The 25,565-nt window shown below is 55.4% G+C and overlaps 8 protein-coding genes across 8 annotated transcripts; 4 read left to right on the top strand and 4 right to left on the bottom strand.

Annotated features, from left to right (window-relative positions):
• Positions 1–999: 999 nt before the first annotated feature.
• EsH8_VI_000112 (general substrate transporter) lies at positions 1,000–2,800 on the top strand (the record flags this gene model as incomplete). The annotated part of the gene is made up of 3 exons (XM_083271365.1): positions 1,000–1,093; positions 1,165–2,339; positions 2,393–2,800. 3 exons carry the CDS (start codon positions 1,000–1,002, stop codon positions 2,798–2,800), a joined length of 1,677 nt encoding a protein of 558 aa, XP_083126539.1.
• A 2,438-nt stretch (positions 2,801–5,238) lies between these two features.
• Positions 5,239–6,108, top strand: EsH8_VI_000111 (uncharacterized protein; the record flags this gene model as incomplete). The annotated part of the gene is made up of 1 exon (XM_083271364.1): positions 5,239–6,108. One exon carries the CDS (start codon positions 5,239–5,241, stop codon positions 6,106–6,108), a length of 870 nt encoding a protein of 289 aa, XP_083126538.1.
• Positions 6,109–7,820: 1,712 nt separating this feature from the next.
• On the bottom strand, positions 7,821–10,527 carry EsH8_VI_000110 (potassium transporter-domain-containing protein; the record flags this gene model as incomplete). The annotated part of the gene is made up of 5 exons (XM_083271363.1): positions 7,821–8,948; positions 9,034–9,673; positions 9,838–10,041; positions 10,110–10,157; positions 10,217–10,527. The coding sequence occupies 5 exons, from the start codon at positions 10,525–10,527 to the stop codon at positions 7,821–7,823; spliced, it is 2,331 nt and encodes a 776-aa protein (XP_083126537.1).
• A 2,562-nt stretch (positions 10,528–13,089) lies between these two features.
• Positions 13,090–14,511, bottom strand: EsH8_VI_000109 (aminotransferase; the record flags this gene model as incomplete). Its single annotated transcript, XM_083271362.1, has 3 exons — positions 13,090–13,434; positions 13,571–14,334; positions 14,442–14,511. The coding sequence occupies 3 exons, from the start codon at positions 14,509–14,511 to the stop codon at positions 13,090–13,092; spliced, it is 1,179 nt and encodes a 392-aa protein (XP_083126536.1).
• Positions 14,512–16,362: 1,851 nt separating this feature from the next.
• On the top strand, positions 16,363–18,809 carry EsH8_VI_000108 (Zn(II)2Cys6 transcription factor; the record flags this gene model as incomplete). The annotated part of the gene is made up of 7 exons (XM_083271361.1): positions 16,363–16,415; positions 16,492–16,621; positions 16,692–16,747; positions 16,813–16,935; positions 16,995–17,314; positions 17,384–18,249; positions 18,318–18,809. The coding sequence occupies 7 exons, from the start codon at positions 16,363–16,365 to the stop codon at positions 18,807–18,809; spliced, it is 2,040 nt and encodes a 679-aa protein (XP_083126535.1).
• An 88-nt stretch (positions 18,810–18,897) lies between these two features.
• EsH8_VI_000107 (Rieske [2Fe-2S] iron-sulfur domain-containing protein) lies at positions 18,898–20,372 on the bottom strand (the record flags this gene model as incomplete). The annotated part of the gene is made up of 4 exons (XM_083271360.1): positions 18,898–19,318; positions 19,420–19,592; positions 19,675–19,973; positions 20,039–20,372. The coding sequence occupies 4 exons, from the start codon at positions 20,370–20,372 to the stop codon at positions 18,898–18,900; spliced, it is 1,227 nt and encodes a 408-aa protein (XP_083126534.1).
• A 761-nt stretch (positions 20,373–21,133) lies between these two features.
• EsH8_VI_000106 (flavin-containing monooxygenase) lies at positions 21,134–23,478 on the top strand (the record flags this gene model as incomplete). Its single annotated transcript, XM_083271359.1, has 6 exons — positions 21,134–21,216; positions 21,294–21,313; positions 21,375–21,473; positions 21,551–21,620; positions 21,698–22,680; positions 22,760–23,478. 6 exons carry the CDS (start codon positions 21,134–21,136, stop codon positions 23,476–23,478), a joined length of 1,974 nt encoding a protein of 657 aa, XP_083126533.1.
• A 120-nt stretch (positions 23,479–23,598) lies between these two features.
• Positions 23,599–25,433, bottom strand: EsH8_VI_000105 (uncharacterized protein; the record flags this gene model as incomplete). The annotated part of the gene is made up of 3 exons (XM_083271358.1): positions 23,599–24,238; positions 24,629–24,993; positions 25,056–25,433. 3 exons carry the CDS (start codon positions 25,431–25,433, stop codon positions 23,599–23,601), a joined length of 1,383 nt encoding a protein of 460 aa, XP_083126532.1.
• Positions 25,434–25,565: the final 132 nt, after the last annotated feature.

Here is a 25,565-nt window from a genome sequence, read left to right as displayed (position 1 = left end):
ATAGGTGGGCGGCGCGCGCACCGCTCCGAAGAAATACACCAACCAAGTGTAACTGAGCCAACGGTATTGGTTCGTTTGCTATGCACAAAGAGCACCACAGGGTACCTTGCGTCTGCACTACTTATCAGTCTCCGTCAAAGATTTCAGGATATGACGTCGTTGGCCCCAGCACAGGTCCATTAAAACTCCACCGACAATGTACGATAATGGACATAATTGCGGCTCTTCTGGGTCCTCTTTTGAGTCCTTTGGACTCCACTTTCACAAAAGTGCTGCCTTATTCATTCCTCTAGCTGCCGTTTTCGCGTCGGCCTCTCTCCGAATTCTGCCGTGCGACAGGATGGCGTACCCACAACGTCTCGTCGCCGAGCGGTGAAGCCACCGTATTGTAACGTCTACAGAGGTAATCCCGCAAAGCTCTTGCCTTTCCTGGCGCCGTATTGGCTGAGAGGCCTCGTGCATACCATGACGGCGTCTTGGCCGGCCTGACGACATGTCACTGTTCCCTGTCCCCTCTGCCCACCCCCGTGGAACCGGGTGGGGAGTTCTCACCCCCTCCGGGTTGGAGAACCACCCCTCCAGAGGGATCTTGGATCGTACGGGGATTGGGGGAAATTGGGGCGGCTCTTTGGGGGACGGCTGGGGATTGGTCGTTTGAGGATTCTGGGTTGGGTGTAAACAGCAACGCCAGGGTCTGAGGCTGGCACGAGTAGCCATGCTACCGTGGCAAGCATGTTTGTACTATGGATTTGTAGTATGAGTGAGGAGGAGGGGACTTCAATCTCTGCCGCTGACGTTGCCGATCTTTGCCTTGCCGTGGCATGTTTGCAATTCATCTATAAGGTCGACGCTCGCCGTCTCGTTTGCATCTGATCTTCTTATTGTTACCTCTCATCTCGGACATTCCGCCTTCCTCACCAACCGATCTACGACCTACAGCCCTCGGCACTGTCTGGCATAACAGAATCAGATATTGTCTGCTGTGAAAGAGTCCTCGAGATGGGCAAGCTCAACTACTTCGGCCTTCGAGGCAAGAGCCTCAACTGGGCGATCAGTATTATCGCCGGCTGCGATTTCCTGCTCTTCGGATATGGTAGGTCCCCTGCACATCACCGCTTAACTGGGGTTTTAGGGATAACATGCTAACACAACTTCCTTATCCAGACCAGGGTGTTACTGGTGGTATTCTCACACTCCCTGCCTTCCAACATCAGTTCCCTAGCATCGACCCCGAGGCCGATGGCCTGTCAAGGGCCATGAAGAGTGAACGTTCCACCAACCAGGGCATTGCTGTCGCTTCTTACAACCTTGGCTGCTTCCTCGGCGCCATCATCACCATCTTCATCGGTAACCCCCTCGGTCGCAAGCGCATGATTATTCTCGGTACTTCTATCATGATCATCGGAGCTACCCTCCAGGCCTCGGCATTCTCGATTGAGCATCTCATCATTGGACGTATCATCACTGGTCTTGGTAACGGCGGCAACACATCAACAGTCCCTACCTGGCAGTCTGAGACATGCAGTGCTCACAAGCGCGGAAAGCTCGTCATGATTGAGGGAGCTCTCATCAGCGGTGGCATCATGATTTCCTACTGGATCGATCTCGGCATGTCCTTTGCTCCCGGCTCCGTTTCGTGGCGTTTCCCCCTGGCTTTGCAGATCTTCTTTTGCGTTTTCATTCTGGCATTCGTCTGGAACTTGCCCGAGTCCCCCCGCTGGCTCATTCTTAAGGACCGTCACCAAGAGGCAAAGGAGGTCATCGCTGCCATTGCCGATCTGCCTGAGGACGACGCATACTGCAAGAACGAGTACATCGTCATGAAGGAGACAGTCGAGGAGATGTCCAAGGGCAGCTTCCGCGACCTCTTTACCATGGACAAGAACCGCAACTTCCACCGCACTTGCATCGCCTACGTCAACCAGATGTTCCAGCAAATCTGCGGTATCAACCTCATCACCTACTATGCCGCCGTCATTTACTCTGGTCTGGGAATGTCCCGCTTCATGTCCCATCTGCTGGCCGCTCTGAACGGTACTGAATACTTCATTGCTTCATGGCCCGCCGTCTTCTTGGTTGAGCGGGTTGGCCGCCGCAAGCTTATGCTCTTCGGCGCCGTTGGTCAGGCCGTCACAATGGCCATTCTCGCCGGCGTCAACTCTCAAGACACTTATGCATGCCAAATCACTGGTATTGTTTTCCTCTTCGTCTTCAACACCTTCTTCGCCATCGGCTGGCTTGGCATGACTTGGCTGTACCCCGCCGAGATCGTTCCCCTGCGTATTCGCGCCCCCGCCAACGCCCTCTCTACCTCCGCAAACTGGATTTTCAACTTCATGGTATGTCTATACAAACGTTAAAACGTGGAAGCTTATTTACTAACCTAAACTAGGTTGTCATGATTACCCCTGTTGCCTTTGACTCTATCAAGCACCACACCTACACCATCTTCGCCATCATCAACGCCTTCATCGTCCCGGTTACCTACTTCTTCTTCCCCGAGACCGCCTACCGCTCCCTCGAGGAGATGGACTCCATTTTCGCCAAAGCTAGCTCCGGCATCAAGGGTGCCTTTGACGTTGTCGACGTGGCCAGGAACGAGCCCCACCGATACGGCAAGAACGGCGAGCTGCTCATTCACTACGACGATGTCAAGGACCAACAGGGACGCGCCACCACCCGTGAGCACCGCGGGGAGGGAAGCAGTGGCGACTCTGTTAACAGCAGCGAGGCTGCTAACGGCCTGTGGGCTCGCCAGGACGAGGAGACACAGAATGTCGTGAAGTCAGAGAAGTCTTAATTGGTTTCAACACTAGGCTACCTGCCCGGTTGGAAAACGGCTGGGCTAGGGGCCTTGCAAGCAAGCAATGTTCCTCGCATCGCTACGAATTATGCCCGCGCCGGACCGTTTGGTCGGCTTTCACATGTTGGGCACGGAATAATACCCAGTGTCATTGATTCATTTCTTCGACGGAGCTATTAGCTCTACCCTTTGTTGAGATACCACTCGATTGAACTAGATTTCAAGCAATATATACCACATGCAGCTGTTAATAGCACTGCAGTTCACACTTACTTTTGAACTCAACGATATGTGATGGCTATGGTGACCACATTGGCTGAAGAATAACCGCATATCTCACTAAGTAGTGTAGGACTCGTTGCCGCTCTACTCATCTAAATTTTGTGTCGATATTCTCAGTTGTATTAAACTGCAGTTTTGAGATCCAGACTGCATTCCTGAGACAGTCAATACGACAATCTGCGCATACCGTACCACTTTTTGGGATTCTGATTTCAGTACCAGCTCACACTGCTTCTCGGCTGCCTCCCACTCAAGATTATCCAGGTATCCAATGAGATCGTCACTGTCAGAGACGCATCCTGCAGATGACTCTTGATCTGGAGTGTAGTCCGAACCACCGAGCCTCGAAACCCCGCCACCCCATGAACTTTAATTACCCCGCAAACTGCTCCGACTTGTTGCCCCTGGCCCTAAACCCCAAGTCTCTCGATCCAATAAAGTCTCTATTGTGTGATGAGATCACCCTATTTCAGGCTCATCCGCCCACCTAATCGTCGCCTCGGGTTGCCGCATTGGGTAATCCGAGGTAGGGAAGGTGTAGGCCGCGGCCATTACTTACTCAAGACCAACTAGGCAAACGGCAAGTTGCCTAGAACATGAAGCATTCAAGTTTCTGAGTACGATCGTTTAATATGCCATTTGACAGTTTGGGCATGTTGAGCCGCCTTTTGATCTCGTCCCGAGGCAATGCATGACTCGAAACTACGACTGAAGACCTTTTAAGTCTCAAACCCCATGGGGAAGCGTGAATTGGCCATGTGGACAGGTTTGACAGAAACACTACGCTGAACTGGTTGTTCTCATGACCCAAGAACACTGTAACTTGATTGTTAATCACAAACAGTATTATGATTCCCAATCCATTCAATCGAGCGCAACATATAAAGACGGTATAATGCAATGCATTATCAAAGCCCTATGGTCCAATGTTTATGAACTTTTTGCATAACTGTGCCTTAATGCATATGGGAAGCCCAAGTGGTCATGGCCAGCATTAGGCTTTTGTAGACATCGTATAATACTCAATGGCATTCGATGTGCCAATTTAAGTGCACATGGGGACGCCAACGTCCATAAATGCCTCTCACTGACATAAGAGCTGGACAGCGATAATGCGCCTTCGAAGTTCCGGCTCCTTTCCCTGCCCCACACTCGACTGATGTGCTTGCTCCCTGCAGGGAACATATCTCCAGCAACCTTTAAAACATTCCGATCGCCAGTCTTAAGCCATAGACGCTCCGTCCGGGGCATGGGAAATCCCCTACTACTAACCCTCCCCTCCAGCTCCAGCTCCAGCTCCAACATCCTGCTGTATAATGCTTGTTGAAGATGTCGTTTTGTGAATGGTCCGCAACTTAAGTTGGTGGTTGAAATCCGCGTAGAATTTGTGTCAGTCACTGATGATGACGAGAAAAGGTGAGGCAAATGCGAAAGCCCCTGCTTGTAAGAAATTTAGAGGCTGAGAGCCTGAGGTGGCAGACATCGAATAGGCTTATGTTGACTTACGGAATCTACATGATCAAGCACATGAGCCCTCCAAATAAGAGTATATTAGCCAGATTTCATCGGAGAAGCGGCCAGTTTATCGAGTGTCGACTCTACGTATATTTGAGTGCTACAGATGGAGCTGGCCTAAATTGGCCAATCAATAGCGCCCGAAGGATCACCTTTGCTGTTTGTGCTCCTATAATTGGACCAAAGAATCTGCACTTAACGTCTGCATATCTTTTGCTTGCCTGCCTACATTTAGTGTCGCTCGTCAATCCATATCCACAATTGGAGAGGATGTATCACACTGTTTGTGGTCCACGCCTGTACATTGAGTGCTTGAACTGCGCCCACTCGAGTACATTTCTTCGGCAGATATTGATCGTCGGTCACAAATTAAACCAATGAGATTCGGTTCCACGCTGCCACCGTCTAAGGACATGTGTTGATACTGTGTGGAAAGGGATCTGCTTGGCTGTGTTGGTGGCCCATCTTTCGTTGGCTGCTGCCTGTTCTGCAGTCCAATGGGATTCAACGACCCTTTCCATTGACAAAAGTAGTAGACGAACTCACGCCATTCGACTGCAAACTTGGATTCATTGAGAAACCTGGACGGCATCTAGCCTCTTTTTAGACTCTAAAGACCGAGCCCAATTGCATATACCATGGGTAACCCTTCTGAAGCCGAGGCCGAGGCGAAAGCCGCCCCGTTGCCGCGAGATGCGCCGCCGCCGTACACACCAAACGACACCCCCACAGCTTCGTCCAGCTCAGCAGCAGCAGCACCTTCAGACGGCGCACTTCTTCCGCCAAGCAACTCTGTCTCGCCGTACCAACCAATCCCGTCGGTCCTGTTCGCTCACTACCAGTGGAAGATCGACCGCACCTTTCATCTCGGCGACGACAGCAAGGACCACAAACTCTACGCCGTGTCCAGCTACGCCGGCCTCAACGGCGCCGGCCCCGGGAAGCCCTCCATCGTCCTCCACAACGGGCCCAGCAAGGATGACCCGGCCTTGGCCATAGCTGGCGAGGACGACAACTGGTCGAAGCTGGCCCCGCAAGCGAGGTCGACTTTCGTCGTGAACCTCCCGCCGCTGGTCCCCACTGCAACAAGACACCTGACGATCCACGGCGACAAGGAAACTCTGTATGCGGGAGCTTTTGACAAAAACAACGGCATCTCATTTCGGTTCTCAGTCGAGGTCGCGCGGGGCGGCGGGCTTTGCCGCGAGGACTTTGAATGGCGGAGGTCGAGCAAGGATGAGCTGGGCGAGTACAAGTCCGGGTTCAAGCTCGTACGCCTCGGCTCAGCATCGGGAACAGGAGGTGGCAACGAGATTGGGAAGGGCTCGAGTGAAGCGGATGAAGCCCTCGCCGTCATCGGATTTAAACGGTTCTTCTCCGTAAGCAAGCCTTTCAGAATCGAGTTTGTCGGAACGAGCACGCATGATTTAGGACCGCGGTGGACGGTTATGGCTATTATTACTGCCCTTTGGCTTTGGGTTCTGAAAATAGGTGGTAGAGCGGGTTGAGGGCCTGATAATCACACCAATTCGTGTTCTGTAGCCAAGCCCTCGTGTCTTTGATAGTTGTTTTCCGTGTTCAAGGTATGTTGTTAGCAACAACCAATATTTACTAAACCTTTTCAAGTGCGAACTTGTGCAATGAGCTAAGTGGTTAATATGCATGCTGCTCTAATCAGTAAGTCATTGGCGCTAAACTTGGTGCCAAGAGCGCATCTTGCTTGGAGATAGCTGCTTCCAGTTTGACGGTTACACTTCCGGCCACCGTTTCCCAGAAAATAATATCGCCTGTCCGACAGGCTGATGTGATCTTCTCTAACCGCCAACCGCTCAACTCGGAGCGTAGTCCGAGCGGGTGAGCCTCAGCCCATCAGGGGTTACCCTATAAATCTTACCCCGCAGATTCCCCGGGATGTTCGTCGCCCCTCCCCCGGAAGTCAACGAGGTTATGCTGAACCAACCAACACAACCATCTTACATAGGACTGCTGCATATCGGACCCGTCTGCAATTGACCTCAGTCTCGGGTTACTGTATTAGGGAAGTTGGATCCCCCTTTACAGCCGCTCCAGCAGATTGCCCCCTGGCCCAGCGGCATGGCCACACGCCATTCAAGCGGCTGAACAACATCCGCTTTTCCGGACTGACCATAATTCGGCCCGACGAGACGACACATGGCTGGAACCATCTAGCCCCTCCTCCGCTGGCCGTTCCAGACCCCATGGGGAAGCACGTTGCCGCAGGGGTCCCGAAGTCGAGTGGGGACCAAACCACACACTCCCTGCATTTGACTACAACCCATGATTTGCCTCGTCTTGCGAGGAGAATTGAACAGGCGGCATCCTGCAGCCCTGACCTCCGTGGTTGTGTGCTTCGGTCCGGATTTTGCTACGACTTTGGGTTATTGCATCGGCAGAGACATGAGGGCGTCTGGGCACTGCATGTACCCCTCCTCGGAAGAGGAGAACGGCAGATTCACTAGAAGACCAAGGTAAATACGGATACACTTGGGTGTTGCTTTAGTAGAGACGTCCATGTCGTGTTCCTGCCGATGAGCTCCACCAGTCTAACGTTGGGCGGCTCAGTGACGTGCGAGGCCGGGTGAGACCTATATCTGCCGCTCCACTTCATCACAGAGATATGCATAGAGTTGTGCTTGGAGTCTCCTTGGGCCGTATGCTTTGGTGAATAGCCAAGATTTCCGTCGGTCATATGGACAACATGGTTGTATGGCTATAATCACATGTGGTTCCAGGGACTTCGTCGAGTTGTGGTGCGCCACAATCCACCTCTCCCTACACTCCGAGGCACATGCCGAGTCGAGCGGGTCGAGGGATTATGAGAACCCGGAAGCTGATCCCCAGGTAAAGAACTATAGCGGCAAATCTGTAGCCACAACTGCTCAGTCCGATGTGATGTCCATTTCTGTCATCCTGTTGACGTTGATATGATCCAAACACTCCTAATTTTCCTGGATGATAGCAACCTTGGTGGGCCTATAAGCTCACCGGAGTGACTGTTTAAGCGGTTAGGTGTAGTTACCATTAATTACCAGGTCCTCAGACCCAGGTAACAGGTTATAAACAGACTTTTCACCATGGGATCACAGAGGGCAACACATTCAAACAATCGGGAAACGAACTGGATATATTAAGACTCCACGACGAAGCCAGTCACCCAAACCCAAACCCAAAGTTAAAGAAAAAAGTCTGGCAGGCGCTCTCAAATCTCCTTGACGAAGCCCACCTCGACGACCCTCTCCATGGCCAGCCGCAGGTTCGCAATCTTGGCGCGCGTGTTGTCCCGGATCCACAGGAAGGTGCCGAGCGTCGCGCGCCGCAGCAGGCCGGTGCCCGTGCGGATGTGCATCTGGCCCTTGCCGACAATGTACAGCACCTTGTGGGCGTAGGCGCGGTCCAGCCGCGCCAGCTCGGCGGCGGCCCGCTCGTCGCGCAGCTCCACCGGGCCCTCGGTCCCCTCCCACGACGACGACACGGTGGCCGTCTCCCCCTCGCTGGCGGCGACCGCCGCCTTGGCCGCGGCCTGGCGCACGACGAAGCGCCGCACCTGCTCGTAGACGAGCGCGCCGAGGTCCGGGCTGACGACCTCGTCCATGAAGCCGTGGCGCACGACGAGGCGGTAGCAGCCGGGGATGCTGCCGAAGCGCGAGGCGTGGTACCGCTCGGCGGGCGCGACGGTGGGCACCTCGACGGGGTGCAGGTGGAAGAAGACGGCGACGTCCGGCAGCGCGCCGAGCTTGGACGCGAAGTGGGTGAAGACGCTGGGCGTCTGCACGCCCGTCTTGTCGAAGAAGATGGCGAGGCCGCTGACGGGCGAGAGCACGTCGCCGCCCCAGCGCGGGGTGAGGGCGAGCGCGCCGGCCTTGTTCGCGGCGACGAGGGCCGACGGGTGGAAGCGGTCCTCGGCCTCGGCGCGCCACTGGTTCTCCTTGCCGAAGCGCCAGAGGAGGAACATGGCGGCCATGAGGGCCGAGATGAGCAGCGTGAACCACGCGCCGTCGGGCACCTTGTTCAGGGCCGACGAGAGGTACAGGCCGTCGAGCGCGGCGAAGGCGAGCGCCGGCAGCAGGATGAGCCAGGCGGGCAGGCCCCACACGAGGATGGCGACCAGCGTCACCATGAGGGTGTCGAAGAAGGTGACGAAGATGACGCACACGCCGTAGGCGTGGCCCAGGCTCGTCGTGTTGTTGTACACGGCGGTGACGAGGATGGTTCCCAGCATGAGCAGCCAGTTCAGCAGCGGCACGTAGACCTGGCCGTGGAACGTCTCCGAGGTGTGGACGACCTTCATCTGAGGGCAGTACGAGAGCTTCATGATCTGGCTCGACAGCTGCGGGGGACGTGGTCAGTGCATGGATGGGGTCTTCGGGGGTTGGCGGCGCCGTGGACGGCGACGGGGGGCGGGGGGGACTCACCTGGAAGGTCGCCGTGATGATGGCCTGCGACGCGACGATGGCGGCCAGCACGGCGAGGATCAGGCTCGGGTACAGCATGCCCGGCGGGACCGTGTTGAAGAAGGGGTTCGTGTACTTCTCGGGCATGACGGCGATGTGCGCGGCCTGCCCGCTGTAGGCGAGGATCAGGCACGGGTAGGTCCACAGGAGCCAGCTCATCTGCACGGCGCGCATGCTGAAGGCGCCGAGGTCGGCGAACAGGGCCTCAACGCCGGTGAAGCACAGCAGGACGCCGCCCAGCATCCGCCAGCCCTCGGTCTTCTTCTCGACGAAGAAGTGGATCGCGTAGTACGGGCTGAAGGCCTTGAGGACCGTGTGGTCGTACTTGACCAGGTTGTAGATGCCGAAGGCGCCGTTGAAGCCGAGCCAGACGATGACGATGGGCGCGAAGGTGGTGGCGAGCTTGGTCGTGCCCAGGGGCTGGATGAGGAACAGCAGGACGAGGATGCCGCACGTCGTGCCCACGATCGTGGAGGTGCTGATGTCGGGCTTGACGACGGCCAGGCCTTGGATGGCGCCCAGCACCGACTGGGCCGGGGTCAGGATGCCGTCGGCGATAACCATGGACACGGCCAGGACGCCAATGGTTTTGAGGAAGCCTCTGGTGACCTTGCTCTTCTCGATGACGCTGCGGATGCCGCGGGTCACGGGGCGCACGTCCTGGGTGTCGCGGCGCTCCATACGGACCGTGGCTTCTTCACGGGGGTCGATGGTGGTGATGTTGGCCTGGGGTTTTGGTCAGTCGGTCGCGCATATGCCGCGCACTGAGCGGGTTGACTTACATATCGGGTCAAGAGGGAGTAGCAGGAAAAGGTGCCGCCCTCACCCTCGTTGTCAGCGTGCAAGACGATGAAGACGTATTTTATTGTGACCATGAGAGTGAGCGACCAGATGATGAGCGAGAGGACCTGGGTAAGGTCGTTTTTCGTGGGAAGGTCCGAAAAGGTTGACGAAAACACGTATAAGGGACTCGGGAGAATGTCAGCATGGTGCATGAGATAGGCCACATTCGGTGGCCAGAGGAGGAGGAGATGTACCTTGTTCCAATGTCACCATAGATGACACCAATCGACTGATACGCAAGCCTTTTGAGTGAGTGGTCAGCAAGCTCGATGGCAACCCAGCCGACATCATCGAAACGTACCACATCAACGTCGTCCCGGTGAAGACCTGCTTCTTCCTCCCGTCGTCCCGGCGCCAGTCATCGCCGCCCTCGTCCGCCTCGGCAGCCGACTCCCGCGTGATGCCGCGAGAGAGCCGGTTCGAGGCGACGCGGTTCAGGTCGCGGCTCGAGTAGACGCCGCCGGCAATGCCGACGCCGGAGCTGGACCCGACATCAGGGCGCTGCCATGTCTCCCACTCCTCAATCGTCGACCCGGACTTGTGCTTCTCGAGCTTCTCCTCGATTGTGATCTTGGGCACGTAGGGAGTGGTGGGGGTGGCTGGAGCGTCCATGCCAGGCTGGTGAGGTAGGGGGGTTCAGGAAAGCCGCCGGCGTACAGCGCAGCGTATGTGGGAGAAAACGTGGCAAAATAGCAAGATGGCTTTGCTGGTAGCAGGGGAGGGTAGCAGAAAACCAGGGCGGGCACAGGAACAGAAACCTTAAAAGTCGTCAGGTCAGAGGATAGTGAGGGACGGTTGGGCTTCTTGATCTTTTTAAGAAAGTTGTTGGAACGGGCTCGTCGAACGCCCTGCCCTAACCTCGAGATGGGCCATGTCTCAAGACAAAAGACTGAATGGGAGTGGGGGTTCCACGAGGATCTGGGTTCACGTCGCCCATCTTGGGGCCATGGAGCAGGCGGTCAGGCTAGCGCAACGGGAATTCGATGCATCCCTGAACCTACGGTAGACGCCGTCGCTCTCTTGGTTCATCGTCCATTTAGCCCGGAATACCTACATCTGAGACGGGGTGTGGCGGTCGTCTCCGCGATCTAAGCCTCCACCCCAGGGCCGACTGGGCAAAGAAAGCTTAGCGCAGCTTGCACATGCATGGCTATCTCGACGACGGGGATCATGTTGGTTATCAGAGACTCGGTGACAGAAACATGGCTGTCACAAGGCGGGCGTGGGTGGTTAGGAAGAGCGCGGGCTGCTATCTACGTTGACATGTTCCAGCGTGTGCCGGGGGTGGCAGCAGGATGCCGGAGGATGCAGCGAGGAATGAGCGCCCGCTGCGTGTCGACATGCTCGTAGTCGTGTTTACTTCCAGGGCTTGCAGGGGTAGCTTGGACAGGTAGGGGTACGGCAGCTCCTCCAGTGAAATGGTGGTGGGAGAGCACGAGTCGAATGTTAGTGAGGGTGTTTTGCAGAACGGATGGTGGGAGGAGGGGGGGGGAGGGGAGTCTTAGAGGCTTGCGGGGCATTCATCTTGTTGTCTCTTAATCACTAAATCCCCTAGTGCCGTCTTCTCTCAGTTAGACCACACCCACTCTCGTGCCTGGCCTGTCTGATGACTCTGGTTTGGGTTGGTTACACGTGCCAACAGGACCTGTCACCGCAAGACAAGACAAGACAGGACGGGACTGGTCTTCTACCCAACCGCGGTGTGTCAAAAAAGCCATTGCTGCGGGCGTTGGGGAGATGACGGTGGCGATGGATGCGGAGTCGTGGATGAAGGTTCACGACCTTATGGAGGTTCGGTTCTTCACCTTGGACAGCAACATAATGCCTCACTCTATTATTGCCGATCCGTCGGTCGTCACTGGGCCCGGCCGGGCTGGTGATGACTAGGATCAAGGGAGAGGAGGATGGAGGCTGGTCAGAGATAGAGACAGACACAGAGAATAGGTGAGACGAAGGAAGAGCAGAGAGGGCGGGAACGGGAGGCAGCCCAACGCCGCAAATCCAGTCCGGCCAGCCGGTCGAGTCGCAAGCGGCGTCATGTCATGCAAAGACACAAGAAACGCCCGTCCGTAGCATGTAGGTAATTAGGCATAGGACCTGACCCCGACCCCCCTGCCATCCCCGGAGCGTTTTTCGATGCAGCCGAGGGGGGGCTGTGGACCCGCCTCCCGGGCGGGTATGGCCTATGGGGGACCCACCCGGCCGTGTTTGGGTTGTTTAGAGCTGCTAAGCTTCTGCTAGCGGGAGCCAAGGTCGCCGCATCCATTTCCTTAGCAATTTCTCCCCTCGCGGCTATCCGCCCTAAGAAAACAGGACTTCACCGTGCCGCTTTAATTCCGCCAAAAAGCCCTCATTCCCCCCTTCCACTCGTCCAAACTTTGGCTTGAGTGATTTTTGGGCAAAGATGGCTCCATTGGACCGCCAAGACATGCTCAATTTTGCCTGCCAAGACTTTTTTTGTGCGAGGGAGAGAGAGAGTGAGAGTGAGAGTTGTGCACAGCCTCGCTCTACACAGCTGCCGCGTCCATCAATCCATCCATCCATCCATCCAGCAACCAGGTTTGCACCACCCCCCCTTCCCCTTCTTCCTTCGCCCCGTCAACAGACGAGTTTGCCGTTGCTTGGAGTTCTTCCTTTTCCTTGCCTTGTAATCGGAAGAAAGTGAGGCAGAGGCTTACAGCGCTTGTCGGCGTGCACCTGCGGTCTCGTGTCCTGATGTCGCGTGCTTCACCGTGCCAAACTGCTGGGATCCAGAAGGGCATTTGGCGGCATGCCCCTACTTTGGAGCAAGGGGGAAAAAGGCCTTTGGTACACATCTCGCGGCTCGTTTTGCCCATGTTTACCGATGGACTATTTGCGTTAGATCCCTCATCTCTTCCAAAGCTTCACTCGTGCCCCGTAGCCGAACGGGGAAATAGCCCATGTCCCTCCCAGCTTTTTTTTTTTTGGCACCCACTCTCTTTCGCACCCCGAAGCCTGCAGTAGAATAAACCTGGAACAGAGACGAGTTTTTTTTATCTTCCCAATTTTTTTTACTATATTTTGCTTTTAATCATGCCATCCCCGGCGCCTGCCCAACGGGACCATGCCGTTCTTGGCGAGTCCAGCCGACGGGTGGCGCTCTCAGGACGGCGGCCCCTCCATATGTATGATATGAACCCCCCCTCCGGAGTCTCATGCCGAGCCGTTTGTCTGCTCGCCGGCGACCGCCTTGCCGTCCGCCTCGCTGACGGCGGTGTTCCACTCGAACTCGTCCTTGATCTTGCCGAGCTGGATGCCCTGGAGCGTCGACAGCAGCTTCAGGCAGATGTCGCCCGCCTCCTCCTGCGTCTCGGGGATGAACGTCACCTTCTCCTCGCCCGCCTTGGCGCTGCTGACGCGCGCCTGCTGGCCGCCCGCCGTGAGGGACTGCGGGGACGACGCGTCGATGCGGCGCGTGATGGAGCGGATGGGCACCAGCGCCGCCGCCGTGCCGGCCGCCATCACCTCGGTAAAGCTGGGGAGCTCGCCGTACTTGATCTGCGGGAGGAGACTCGGTCAGTATACACAGACGCCCCCGTGAGAACCTTTCGACGTAGTGGGGGTGACGGGTGAGGGATGAGGGGGTGGGATGAGGGGGTGGGGTGGGAGGCTGCTTTTGCCGACGGTGACTTACCGCTCGCTTCTCGACCTTCCAGCCGAAGCTGCGCGCAATGTGCTGGATGCTGTCGCTCGTCACGCTGTCGATGACGCACTTGGAGTCCGGCACGACGAGGGTGATGTCGTCGCCGTCCTTCTTGACGCCGATGAAGCCGCTCGTGCTGAACTCGTCAATCTCCTCGTGCTTGGCGCTGTCCAGGTGCAGCGTGATGCCGTATCCCTCGTTCCTCGCGCGGTCGCTGAAGCGCAGCACGGGCGCGTAGTTGCCGCCCACCTTGGCGTGGCCGGTGCCGTTGGGCGCCGAGCGGTCAAAGTCGTCGAGGATCAGGGCGTTGACGGGGTGCGAGCCGTGGTAGACGCCCGTCGGGATGACGAAGACGGCGAAGATGTACTCCTCGGGGGGGCTCAGGCCCAGCTGGGCCGACGAGCCGTACAGCTGCGGGCGGATGTACATGGCGGCGCCCGTCTCGTGGGGGGGCACGAAGCCGGCGTTGAGGGAGACGGCGGCCTTGCAGGCGGCGAGGAAGAGCTCCTCGGGCACGCGGGGCATGGAGGCGACGTCGGCCGAGTGCTGCAGGCGCACGGCGTTCTTGCCGGGGCGGAAGATGGTGATGGCCTTATCGCCGGGCGCGCGGAAGGCCTTGAGGCCCTCGTAGGCCTGCTGGCCGTAGTTGAGGGCCGGGGCCATGCCGTGGATGCGCATGAAGGGGTCGGCGACGAACTTGAGGGGCGTCCATTCTCCGGTCGAGACGGAGTAGGTGGACTCGATGTGGCCGTTGACTGGGACGAGGGGGGAGCCGTCGTTAGCAGGGCCGTCTTGGATCCGGGCAGGGAGGCACCCGGCACGCCGCGGGCGCGTCGGACGGGGAGGGGGGCTCTTTGCTCACCTTCGCGGACCTTGAAGCCGACGTTGGACCAGTCGATGCTGGTGACGGGAGGGGGCGGGAAGGCTGCCATTGTGACTACTGTGTTGGGCGTGTGCGTGTGTAGAGTAGAAAATAGACGTCTGATCGCTGGGTTCGCGGGGTGTGATGGCGGGGTAGTGAGGTTGTGCGGCTATAAAGTCAATTGACACTCCAGAAACCGTGACTCGAGTTGGGAGGATGTCCACTTTGTGACTCGGATGCGATGGGCCTCTCTCACGTAATAGCCCACATTGAAATTTTTCTGCAAGCCGGGCCAGCAGAAGGTTTGGGAGTCATATTGCCCGTCCCCAAAAACATTTGGAGGGGCGCCGATCTCGGGACTGCGGGGTGCCTGGCTCCGCCGTGCCGCTGCTCTTTTAGGTGCCCGCTGATTGGCCGAAGGCGCTGATTAGCTGACTGAGGCTGGCGGGGCACCCCTGGCCACCTCCGTCTGCCGGAGCCTGCAGATGCGAGGGGAAAAGGGAAAAAGGGGTCCAGGAGGATATGATGTCATTGGCTGCTCCCACAAGATGCAAAATGCAGTGTAGAGATATCGTCGCATTCTCGCGCCAAGGGCGATATCAGACGAATACAGTAAATAAGAAAATGTACTTTTGGTCGGAGTCCTAACCAAGGACGCCGCCTGCATCGAAGCATCCTCCTCAGGATAACGGGGGCAAATAGCGTCTGCATCGGTACGACACGTAGACCGGCCAGAGGCCACTAGTCGAGCGGAATTCCACGTTCTCCTACCGTCTTGGGAACTATTGCTGGCCCGTTTCCATTGTACCTGGCTAGGTTGTCAGATGAGTTGATGTGCCACTTGGCAACACCGACGGATGGGACCTGGCATATCCCATGCAATGCAACCGGAGCTATCCGATCACAACGGCGCCGAAGTGGACCTCGGGACGGGACGGCGGCTGCTCTCAGCAGTGGGTTTCGAGAGGGGGCAGCATCCGCGGTCTGCTTCCGAAATCGAGTCTTCCGAAATCGAGTCTTCCGAAATCGAGTCTTTCGAGATCAAGCCCAGGATTTGCCGTCTGAGAAAATGGCAATGATATCAAGTCGCATCCCTCCCCGTTCGACCATTTGATGGCACGTTGTGACTTTTTGTCTGCCTCGGAACACTCAAACGAACACCATGAAAACAAAAGAGATCAGATGCCTTGAAAGGAAAAGAGAGAAAAGTAACAAGAGATGCAATGGATCCAGATGGGAGTTGAACTCATTACCTCTGCCATATTCGCGTGGATGAGAAATGAGAGCCCGCCAGTGCAAAATCCCAATTGAGGTCGAATGATATTAAGGTCTGAGATTTCATGCTTCCTCCATTCGTCGTCAACTCCCAAACGCATTGTCGGCAAAATAGTAGAATCTTTTGGAGGGAGGTGCCATTGCTTCCTGGCTGGGTTGGGTGAATTGGTCTAGCGACCATAAATGATGAGGAAGAAGTTCCACGCAGGTCACACATAGCCCCAGGAGTGCACCGGCCTTTATCTGCTGGTGGGTCTTCTCCACGACTGGGATGGTGTCGCCCGGGCCGCCTGTTTATCTTTTCCCCCGGTGCGGGGCATTCGAGCCTCTGCATTCTCAATCACCTATGATGTGCACTCGCAACGCCAGATGTCGCCGATAAGATGAGATATCTTGGCCGCTTATCGCCGAACAAATAACGACGTGCCTTGTATATGTACAAGTCCAGGCGGTTCGGCCGTCGCAATCCGCACACTAGATATGCCATCTGACAGTCGGTGCAAGAGCGATATTCACACATATAGCGGGGGGAGGCTTGGCTGGTGTTATCATTGATACCTTATTGTGTTCGATATTCACTGCGGGAGCTTACTCTACTACCCATAACGCACTCTTTTTGGAGAATATACCAGCTTGCTTCGCCGCCATGGACGATGCTCGATATGCCAAGAGGGCGCGCCAGGCCTGCGAACCTTGTCGGTAAGAGTGCCCCGTCCCCACTGCTGTCGTCGCTCTTGAAGAGCCACACTCCTGACGAGAGATGGCATGAGCATAGCCGCAAGAAGTCCAAATGCCCGGGCGAGAGGCCGACATGCTCCTACTGCGAGCGACTTGGGCAGCAGTGCGTCTACAACGTGCCGGGCGAAGTCCCCGACTCGCAGCAAACGAGGCACAATAGAGAAATGGTCCGTAGCTTTCCGCTGTGCTGTCGGATCGCCGGGTCCAACCGGGGCAAGCTAATGATCTCGATTTCAGGAACACCGACTCTATAGCCTTGAGGATAAAATGGACCGCTTGATCCAGCAATTGAGGTTCGCCGGCAATTCGTGCTCTAACTTCGGGCCTCGGCCAACAGCATTGCTAACTCGCCACTCAGCCCCGACTCTCGTAATGCGCAGCCGTCAACGTCATCCCGCCATATACTATCGCCGAGGTTGAGTGCAGCAGCTGAAGAAGCTGGCCCCAAGTCCGCTGCTGATCCCACGTCTTGGAGCCCTAGGTATGCAGGCTTAAACTATCGTCGTCTCTGCGTCAGTATCTTACATGACCCCCCTTCAGCAACTCACCAAATCCAGCCGAGTCGCAGTTGATGCAGACGGGACGACGGTACCTGCTCTGGTTTCACGGCCAACCCATCACACTCTTTACAGAGGAGACGTTTCTGCAATCTCTCGCATCGCGAGACCCCGAGCTGATCCTGTCTTTACAATCATTGGTCTTGCGATTCCCGCCTGGTTCGCTCACGACGCGGACCAAAGAGATGTTGAATAACAAAGCAAAGGAGGCTCGACGCCTAGTTATGGAACGTGTTACTGAAGGACGGGTCGAACTGTCAACCTTGCAGTCGCTATGCCTGCTGAGCATGTTTGAATTTGCATGTTAGTGAAACCATGGTGGAAGGAGAGGCCCCCTATCACTCACCGCTGACAACGATCCACACACAATAGCGGGTAACGTCACACAGTCCGGGCTTAACTTGACTATCGCTGGCCATCTCGCTCAAAGTATTCCACCATCCAACACCCCGGTCAACGCCCAAGAGAGGAGCTATTGCCTGCGAAGTATCATCGTCCTGCAGCACCTCCAGGGTTGCATTGTACCAGCCCCGAAGCTCATGGGCTCCCCCGCTGGCTCTTCCACCAGCATAAGTTCGTTTGGCACCCTGGCATCTTATGGCATGCCGGATTACCAGACCGATGATCGGCTGGACAAGAGCATATCTACGGTTGCGTCGGACTTTTGCGTCGTTTGGAGGATGGCGAGGGCATACGCCGCCTGCCACGTGGGGCCGGACGCGCCGCCGCCCTGGGACTCGCGCTCGGATTACTCCATGGTCCTGCAGAGCCACCACGACATTGACTGCCGCGCCCCTCAGCGGTTCCGGTTCGCGACGAACCGGATAGACAAGCACAGCCCGGAGACCCTCCAGGCGCAGCGGCAGTACTGGATGCCGTTTTTGTTTATCCAGTTCGTCCACGAGACGATCCCCTGTCTGCTCAACCACCCCTTCTTGCTATCAATGCGGCTCCGGCATTTCCGGCACACCATACCCGTCCACTTCATCCAGCAGTCCTTTGAGAGCATGAACCGGACCGCCGGCTGGATCATCTTCTTCCTGGACGTGATTGAGAAGAAATCCCTCACGGTGGCGGACCCCGTCCTGGCTCACTGCGTTGTCGTCGTGGCCACCATTCATCTGCAGCACAGTTTCGTCCACGACCCCGTACTTCGGGGCAAGGCAAAGTCGGGCTTTGAAAAGTGCATGAATTTCTTGAAGAAGACGGGGGACATCTTGCCAAGCGTTGCTAATATGGTTTGTACCCCGTAGAAACCTCATGCACAGCATCAATCGGCCAGCCAGCTGACGTGGAATCCACCCAGGCAAACAATTTGGAAAAGCTGCGAGACAGCGTCGTCATGAAATCCCCACCAGACAGGCGAGACAACCCCTCTCAGAACCGGTCCTTCTCCATCGATAACCAACTTCTCTGGGACCTCCTCGTCTACGAAAGGGCGGGTAGGCCCGATGCCGAATGGGACCAGTCCATGTTCGGCTCGACTCTTAGGTCCGACACAAGAGGCCTATCCACCGAGACTAGCGCCGCCGAGTTTGACCTCGTGGGCTCCGCGGGCATCTCGGGCCACAAGGCGGTACCGAACGATGCGGCAGTCTACGCTCCAGATGACGACATAGCACCCGTTGCTATCCCCGAGAACGCCCCTATTTCTGGACAATCTATCGGGGATATGGGTCCATCGTTTGAAGATATCTTCTTTGAGGGTGTTGGTCCGTTCCGAGATCAGCCAAATAGGTTCATCGAGGCAAACGACTATGGCCGGGCTATTGATGATTGGCTGAATCTCGAGAACTGATTCATCATTCTTGTTACAATAAGACATGTTCAGATATAATTAAACTTGAATGTTCAGGAGCAACATGGCCCCAATATTTAATGACACTTTACCACGCCAAACCCTCTATTTGCCCCTGATTCCCTCCACAATCAAGTCCCCGGCAGAAAGAGACGTCCTCTTCCGTCCTATCTGCAACGTCCGGCTTTGGAGTCGCCGGCCAGATCTCTGACCCCTGCTCGTCCTCCTTTTCCCGATGCGTCATGACCAAATCCCGAGTAATCTGCTGGAAGAACAGCGGGCCCTTCTCGACCCGAGGATGCAGCTCGCCGTTCACGAAAATACCCGCATTGAGGTTCTTCTGCGCGCCGTTGCACAGGTCCTTGTCCTCCCGGAGCACTTGCTTGAAGAATTCGGAAATGTAGGTAAAGTCTTCCTCCTTCGCGTCCTTGTGGCGGTAGACTTCGTATTCCATACTGGACTGGGCCGCCGAGACGGGGACACAGCGCTGGATATACATGAAGTCCTTTCTGTGTTGTGAGGATGGGCGTCCCATCGGTCAGCCAATCTAGAGGCATGTTGTGGAATGCTAGAGGGCTTGGGGGCAAAGGGCACCGCCGGGAGTACTTACGAGATTGTCATGGAGGCGTTCGGGTAGAGAAACGTGCTATAAATCCCAAGGCCTTTATCATCCTGCTTATCAACGTTCCAGTGCTGGATCCAATTCCCTTTCGTCTCGACCCAGTACTTGGAAAGATCAGACACGCTGTTCACGGCAGGGTGTCCAGTAGGACAATGATAACACTGCATCCCAAGTCAGCAAGTTCCGGTTTTCAGCGCGAGTTTGAGCAGGCGCAAGAGGCTGAACTCTCAGGGGGGAACATACCTCATTGTAGTTGTCCGCCAGCGTCTTCCAGTTGTAGTCCCCCAGCATGTCCCACGTGTGGTCGAATTGGTACTCGTCCATGTTAAAGGTCTGCAGCCGCGGCTGCTCGTCGATCTGGGCAAAGAATTTCTCCCAGGGCACGCCGGGCGTATCCGAAGCATCCAAGTTTACCCAGATAAAACCCAAGTGGTCTACGTGGACATGGACTTTGAACAAGCTGTTCTTCGACTTGTCGAAGGACGGCAGCTCTTGGTACTTGGGCGCCTTGGCCAGCTTGCCATCAAACCCGTACGACCAGGCTACGATCAACCGCGTGTTAGAGGTACAGCAACACAAGTCGGGTTGGCCATGGGGGGCGACGTACCGTGGTACTTGCACGCGAGCACGCTCATGTGGCCGCTGTCCTTCTCCACCAGCGGATAGGCGCGATGGCGGCACACGTTATGGTGTCCTCTGATCTCGCCCTTCCTGTCCTTGACAAGGAAGAAGTTGAAGCCCGCCTCCGTGACTTGAACAAAGTCCCCCTGCTCGTCGAAGCGGTTCTTGTGGGTGACGAGCATCCACCTCCTGGAGAAGATGGCCCGCCTTTCCAACTCGTACATGCCGGGAGATCGGTACCATATCGCGGGGAGTGCACGGACCGACTGCGGCTCCTCACTCTTCGCTTCGGGCGATTTACCTAGACCGAACCAGTTCATCTTGAATCACACGCTAGGCGTACAAAGGCAAGTTGCGAATGTTTTGGGACGAAGACGATTAACGATTGCGGGGGGTTCTGGTAATAGTGAGAAACGGGCTTGTGTATTGCATACCATGATGCACGCCTTCTTGTGTCCAATAATCTGTCCCTTATTAGTAGCCGTGGCTTAACCTAGTAGAGATAACCGGAGTATCCTGCCGGGCATGGATTCGAACTGCCGGAGGACGGCGGGGAGACACGGAAGCGGGCCGGCCTCCGTACCCACTTGGCCAGCGTTATCACAGCAGAGATCCCACCAGCTCGAGATAACCAAATTGTCCGGACCGGTGGTTTTCTTTGATTTGATTCGGGACCTTGAGCAAGCGGGGCTTATCCAACTTCCTGTTTTGTTCGAGAACGCGGACCGCCTCCCGTGCCCTTGTGACGCGAGTATCTCCACGTTGCCGCGAGTCGGCACCGCGCAATAGGCCGCCAATGGAGCGCATATCAATTTACCGCATCGTCCTTAGGATGGCCGGCCCAATCCCCCGTGTTGTTATCACCGATGATAATTGTCCCGGCCACAAAACGCGGCAATCTGCTGAATCGAAAGAGCTGTATCTATTGCAAGAATGACTGTAAGCGGCACTATGGACAAATCTACCAATGACAATGCTACTGTTCCCTTTGACAGCAGTAACAATCATGACCTGCAAAGTACCAAGACATTGAAGAGCATGTTACATCACGCATCAGAGAGTCCACCGAACGGTCTTCAAAATGGCACCCCGAATAGCGCTGCGAATGTCCATGCTGATGGCCTATCCAATGGTTCTCGAGAAACAGGCTACCGGCGTCTTCGGGTAACCATCATTGGTGCAGGGTGAGGGACCAACGATGACAACAGAGTTACAAATGGAGCTAATTGTATTATACACAGTGTGTCTGGAATATTGATGGGTAAGAGACTTTCATTTATACCACACAAATGTTTTCTTTCAACTAATCACTCCAATCGCAGCCTACAAGCTTCAACAGCTTCTTGGCGACTACGTCGACTTCCAGATTCTTGAAAAGTCTCCAGAGCTTGGGGGGACTTGGTTCGAAAACAGATACCCAGGTAGAACTTCCATGACTCCCTCGTGAACTCTGATCCGATATTGGACGCCAATGTGTTGACCAGATTTCATAATCCAGGTTGCGCTTGTGATGTACCCAGCCATTGCTATCAGTACAGTTTCGCCCCAAACCCCGACTGGTCAAGATTGTAAGTACCTCTACCTCCTAAATGACTTTTCCGGAAAGATCTGGCCTGACATCGGCCTACCTGCCACTGCCGTCCAGCTACGCCTCTTCCCAAGAAATCAAGGGTTATCTCGACGGCGTGGCCCGTCACTTTGGCCTACACAAGTTCATCAGATTCAACACCAAAGTCACCAATGCAAAATGGTCCGAAAAGTCGAGCATGTGGACCGTGGACGTTGAAGATGGATCAGTCTTTGAGTCCGAGATCCTTGTCAACGCGGGTGGTATACTCAACAACTTGCAAATGCCAAACATCGAGGGAATCGATACCTTTGCTGGCCCGATGCTGCACACCGCCAACTGGGATCCGTCAGTCAGCCTCCGCGGTAAGAGAATCGGCGTCATTGGCTCGGGTGCGAGTTCTGTCCAGCTGCTGCCCGAGATCCAACCCGAGGCTGCCAAGGTTAATGTCTTCATCCGTACCCCGTCGTGGATCTCTCCCCCTGTAGCTCTGCCGGAGGCAGACCGCCCGAGCTATTGCTACGACAAAAAGGAGCAGAGAACGTTCCGCAACAATGAAGGGCAGTATCTCCAAGACCGCAAGAGGTTAGAATCGCAGTTTAACGGGATGTTCCAAGCCTTCTTCAAGGCCAGTCCTGAACAGAGAGACCTGCGTGGGAGATTCGAGAGTCGAATGAGGGCACTTATTCAAGACAAAGCTTTACAGGAGCGTTTGATCCCCGATTTTGAGGCCGGGTGCCGAAGGATCAACCCCGGCGAACGGTATCTCCTCACTCTCCAAGAAAAGAATGTCGAACCAATCTTCGACGGTATCGAGAGAATAACGCCCAACGCCATCACTGCGGGCGGTGTTGAGTATCCCATAGACGTCCTAATCGCCGCAACGGGATTCAACACCACTTTCAGACCGCGTTTTCCAATTATTGGCCGCGACGGCGTCAACTTGCAAGACCTTTGGGCCGAGGATCCAGTGTCATACTTTGGAACGGGTGTCTCTGGATTTCCCAACTACATGGTCTTCCTTGGCCCCAATACCCCCATTTCAAACGGGAGTTTAATGGGTAAGTCGCTGAGAATGCAGTTTAGCCCTGTCATTACTTCAACTTCATAAATAGTGGTGACTGATGAGATATAATTCAGGACCCATTGAGGCAACAGGCGATTATTTTATCAGAATTCTATCCAAGATGATTAGGCAGCGCATCAAGTCTTTTGACGTACGCCTTGGGGCGCAAAACGACTTTGACAAACACACCCAGGAGCTCATGCAAAAGATGGTATGGACTGGCACGTGCCGCAGCTGGTGTAAGTCAACATCGGATCCAGAACTAATGGTTCTGTTCCCTGTACCCATCAATGGAACGGACGCTGACCCGCTCACGCAATACGTAGTTAAGAAAGACGTCAACGGAAAAGTCAGTGCGCTTTGGCCAGGCAGCTCCCTCCATTACATGCAGTGCCTAGCCGAGGACCGGTGGGAGGATTACGAATGGCGCTCTGACGGGGAACGATTCTCGTACTGGGGTGACGGCTTCTCCTGGATCGAGGCGCCCGAGCTGGATCCGTTGGGCATTGAGCAGCGAGAATATCCGGCTTCCATGTCCACAATCCCCAGCAGGTCTTCTGACCTCAGCTTCTATCTGACGAAGACTGCCCCACTCCCGCAAGGCGTCGTCGCTTCCATGCCGCAGGTGCATGGCCAGAGGCAACACGTTGAAGGCTCTGTGTATATCGCGAAGCCCCCTTCAAATGAGGCGGAGAGGGGCTCGGTGGATATCCGGAAGGACAACAGCTGCGCATCTGTTGAAAATCGTACAGGCATTAATGCAGAGAGATCGAGTGTTGTAGTATCAGCTTAGTAGCAGAAGCGTTCGGAGCATCGAAAGTAGATAACCAAGACGTATTAAGCCAAAACTTGAAATCCAACACGAAATGTGCAAGTACTTTTATGAAGTTCCGAACCAGGACTGCTCAAACAGTCAAACCCACCGAACGCTGCCTCCCTCCAACGTGTTTATCAACCCCTCCAGTTCGCACACCACGTCCCTATATATAGCGCTCTGAAGCTCCGACTGAGTGAGGTCTTTACCAAAACCAAAGTCACAGTCAAGGCACTGCTGTGTGATCTTCTGGTAGCGCTGGCCCAGGCGCGAGCCGCTCTCTGACAGGTCGGCCACCCGCCGGACTTCAGCAATGTCGTCGGCCTGAAGAGTATTCCACTGGCCGATTTGAAGCAGTGCCACCCCTAGGCTGTGCATAGTGAGGTTGCGGATGCCGTGGGTATACTGGGCCTCTCGTAGAAGCAGCATCCCGTCGCCTGCGCCGGCCATGAGGTCATCGTGCTGTCTTGAGTGAGATAACTCTGAGCTGATGTGCAATGTTCCTAGGGCTGTGGCCAGGTCGTCGGCTGGTTTGAAGTAGGAAATGTCCTGTAGGCGCCAGAGAGGCTGGAGCCAAGGCGTCGACTGGAATTGCAGGACACCTTTTACTAGCTTCAACGCTAGGCGGATCTGGTCGGGGACGGATAATGTGCGCTCGACGGGGAAGCGGAAGATGCTGTCTAACTGTAGAGGCTCTCCTAGCATTTTCGTGTTGAGGCACTCGGAGTGGTCGCATGAGCTGCCACAGACAGGCGAGAGGTAGTGGCGTAGCTGGTCAGGGGTATCAAGATATCCGCCGCACTTGTTGGGTTCAGTATGGGCGCATAATTGGCTGCACATATCTTTTGCTGAGCAAAGATCCAAGAGTTTGGCTGCGCCGAGTTCATTTGATACATGCGTTGATATAGTTTTATCGACCGTACTCGAGGAGGTGCAGTCGTCATTAGATCTCACTTTCCTCGCTTTCGTGGGCCGCTCTTCGCCGGTATCTCGCCGCGCAAGTGGCACAAACGTTGTTGGGAGAGTGATGTGAACCGATTGGAGGCTCTGAGAGCGAACCCAAAGGTCCATCAAGCCACTGATGAGTTTCTTAGAGACGAACTCGGGGTTGATGCAGTGGATAACTCACCTTCGGACTTCAAATCCTGACTGAGTCCAATAACGTACCACGACTCTCAAGCTACCATCTTGTCGGTTATCGATCAACAGACGGACGTCATGCCCTGCATGCTGGGATTGACAGCACGTCCAGAAGTTTCTCAGTGCTTCGTAAAACGATTTCGAATGGTGAGAAACCTGCTGGTATGATTGAGGCAATGGCCTCGGTCGCTTGTTGTGGGGCTTCGTCTGGCAGTGTTTAATCTTGCTTGCTGTCTTGCGTAGTCTCTTGAGCTCCTGGTTGGCTTCTTTGAAGCCGTCTATCGAAGACTCGTACTTCGACTTGTTCATCATGACATCTAATGATTCCCATCTCGCCGGGCCTTTGTTCTTTGCCTGATCAATAGTTGTTAGAAGTAACGCCTCATTGATGGTTTGTAGATTTGACTTATGCTCACTTTTGGTTTGTTATCTGCATCGATGTTAAGAGATTTGGACAGAGAGGAGATGTGTCCCTTAATCTCGTTCACCGTTTCCCTGAAGTCGTCACACTTTCTTCCGAGATAGGCACTGATGCCATCGTTTAGGTCCGGGCTACTCCATCTCGGATCGTCGATGTTCTCGACAAGTGTTTCAGCCTGTTCTGGGTCCAAGACCTCTTGGAGAAGGAGTTGCCATTCGTCAAGGAAGATGTCGGTCTGGGCGATGAACTTCTTCCGGAGCCGCTTCATCTCGCTATCATGATGGCGCAATACCTTTAGCTTCTTGCGGACGATACCGATCCCCTTGATGGCCCCGAGACACAGCGGTATGATGGCCAGGGCAAGTTCTGCCATGGTTGAACGATGCTTAGCTGTGGTTTAGATGATGGGGCTCACTGCCGGCGGCTATTCATGAGTGAGGGCAGAGGGGCAGTGGCCAGCCCAGTGCTGCTTTTTTACGGCACTTATCTTGCTGCATGTTGCAGG

This window comes from Colletotrichum jinshuiense, chromosome 6 (assembly GCF_051148585.1).
Source record: "Colletotrichum jinshuiense chromosome 6, complete sequence".
NCBI classification, from domain to species: Eukaryota; Fungi; Ascomycota; class Sordariomycetes; order Glomerellales; family Glomerellaceae; genus Colletotrichum; species Colletotrichum jinshuiense.
Note: the sequence above shows the minus strand (reverse complement) of the source record. Positions and strands in the feature narration are given on the sequence as shown.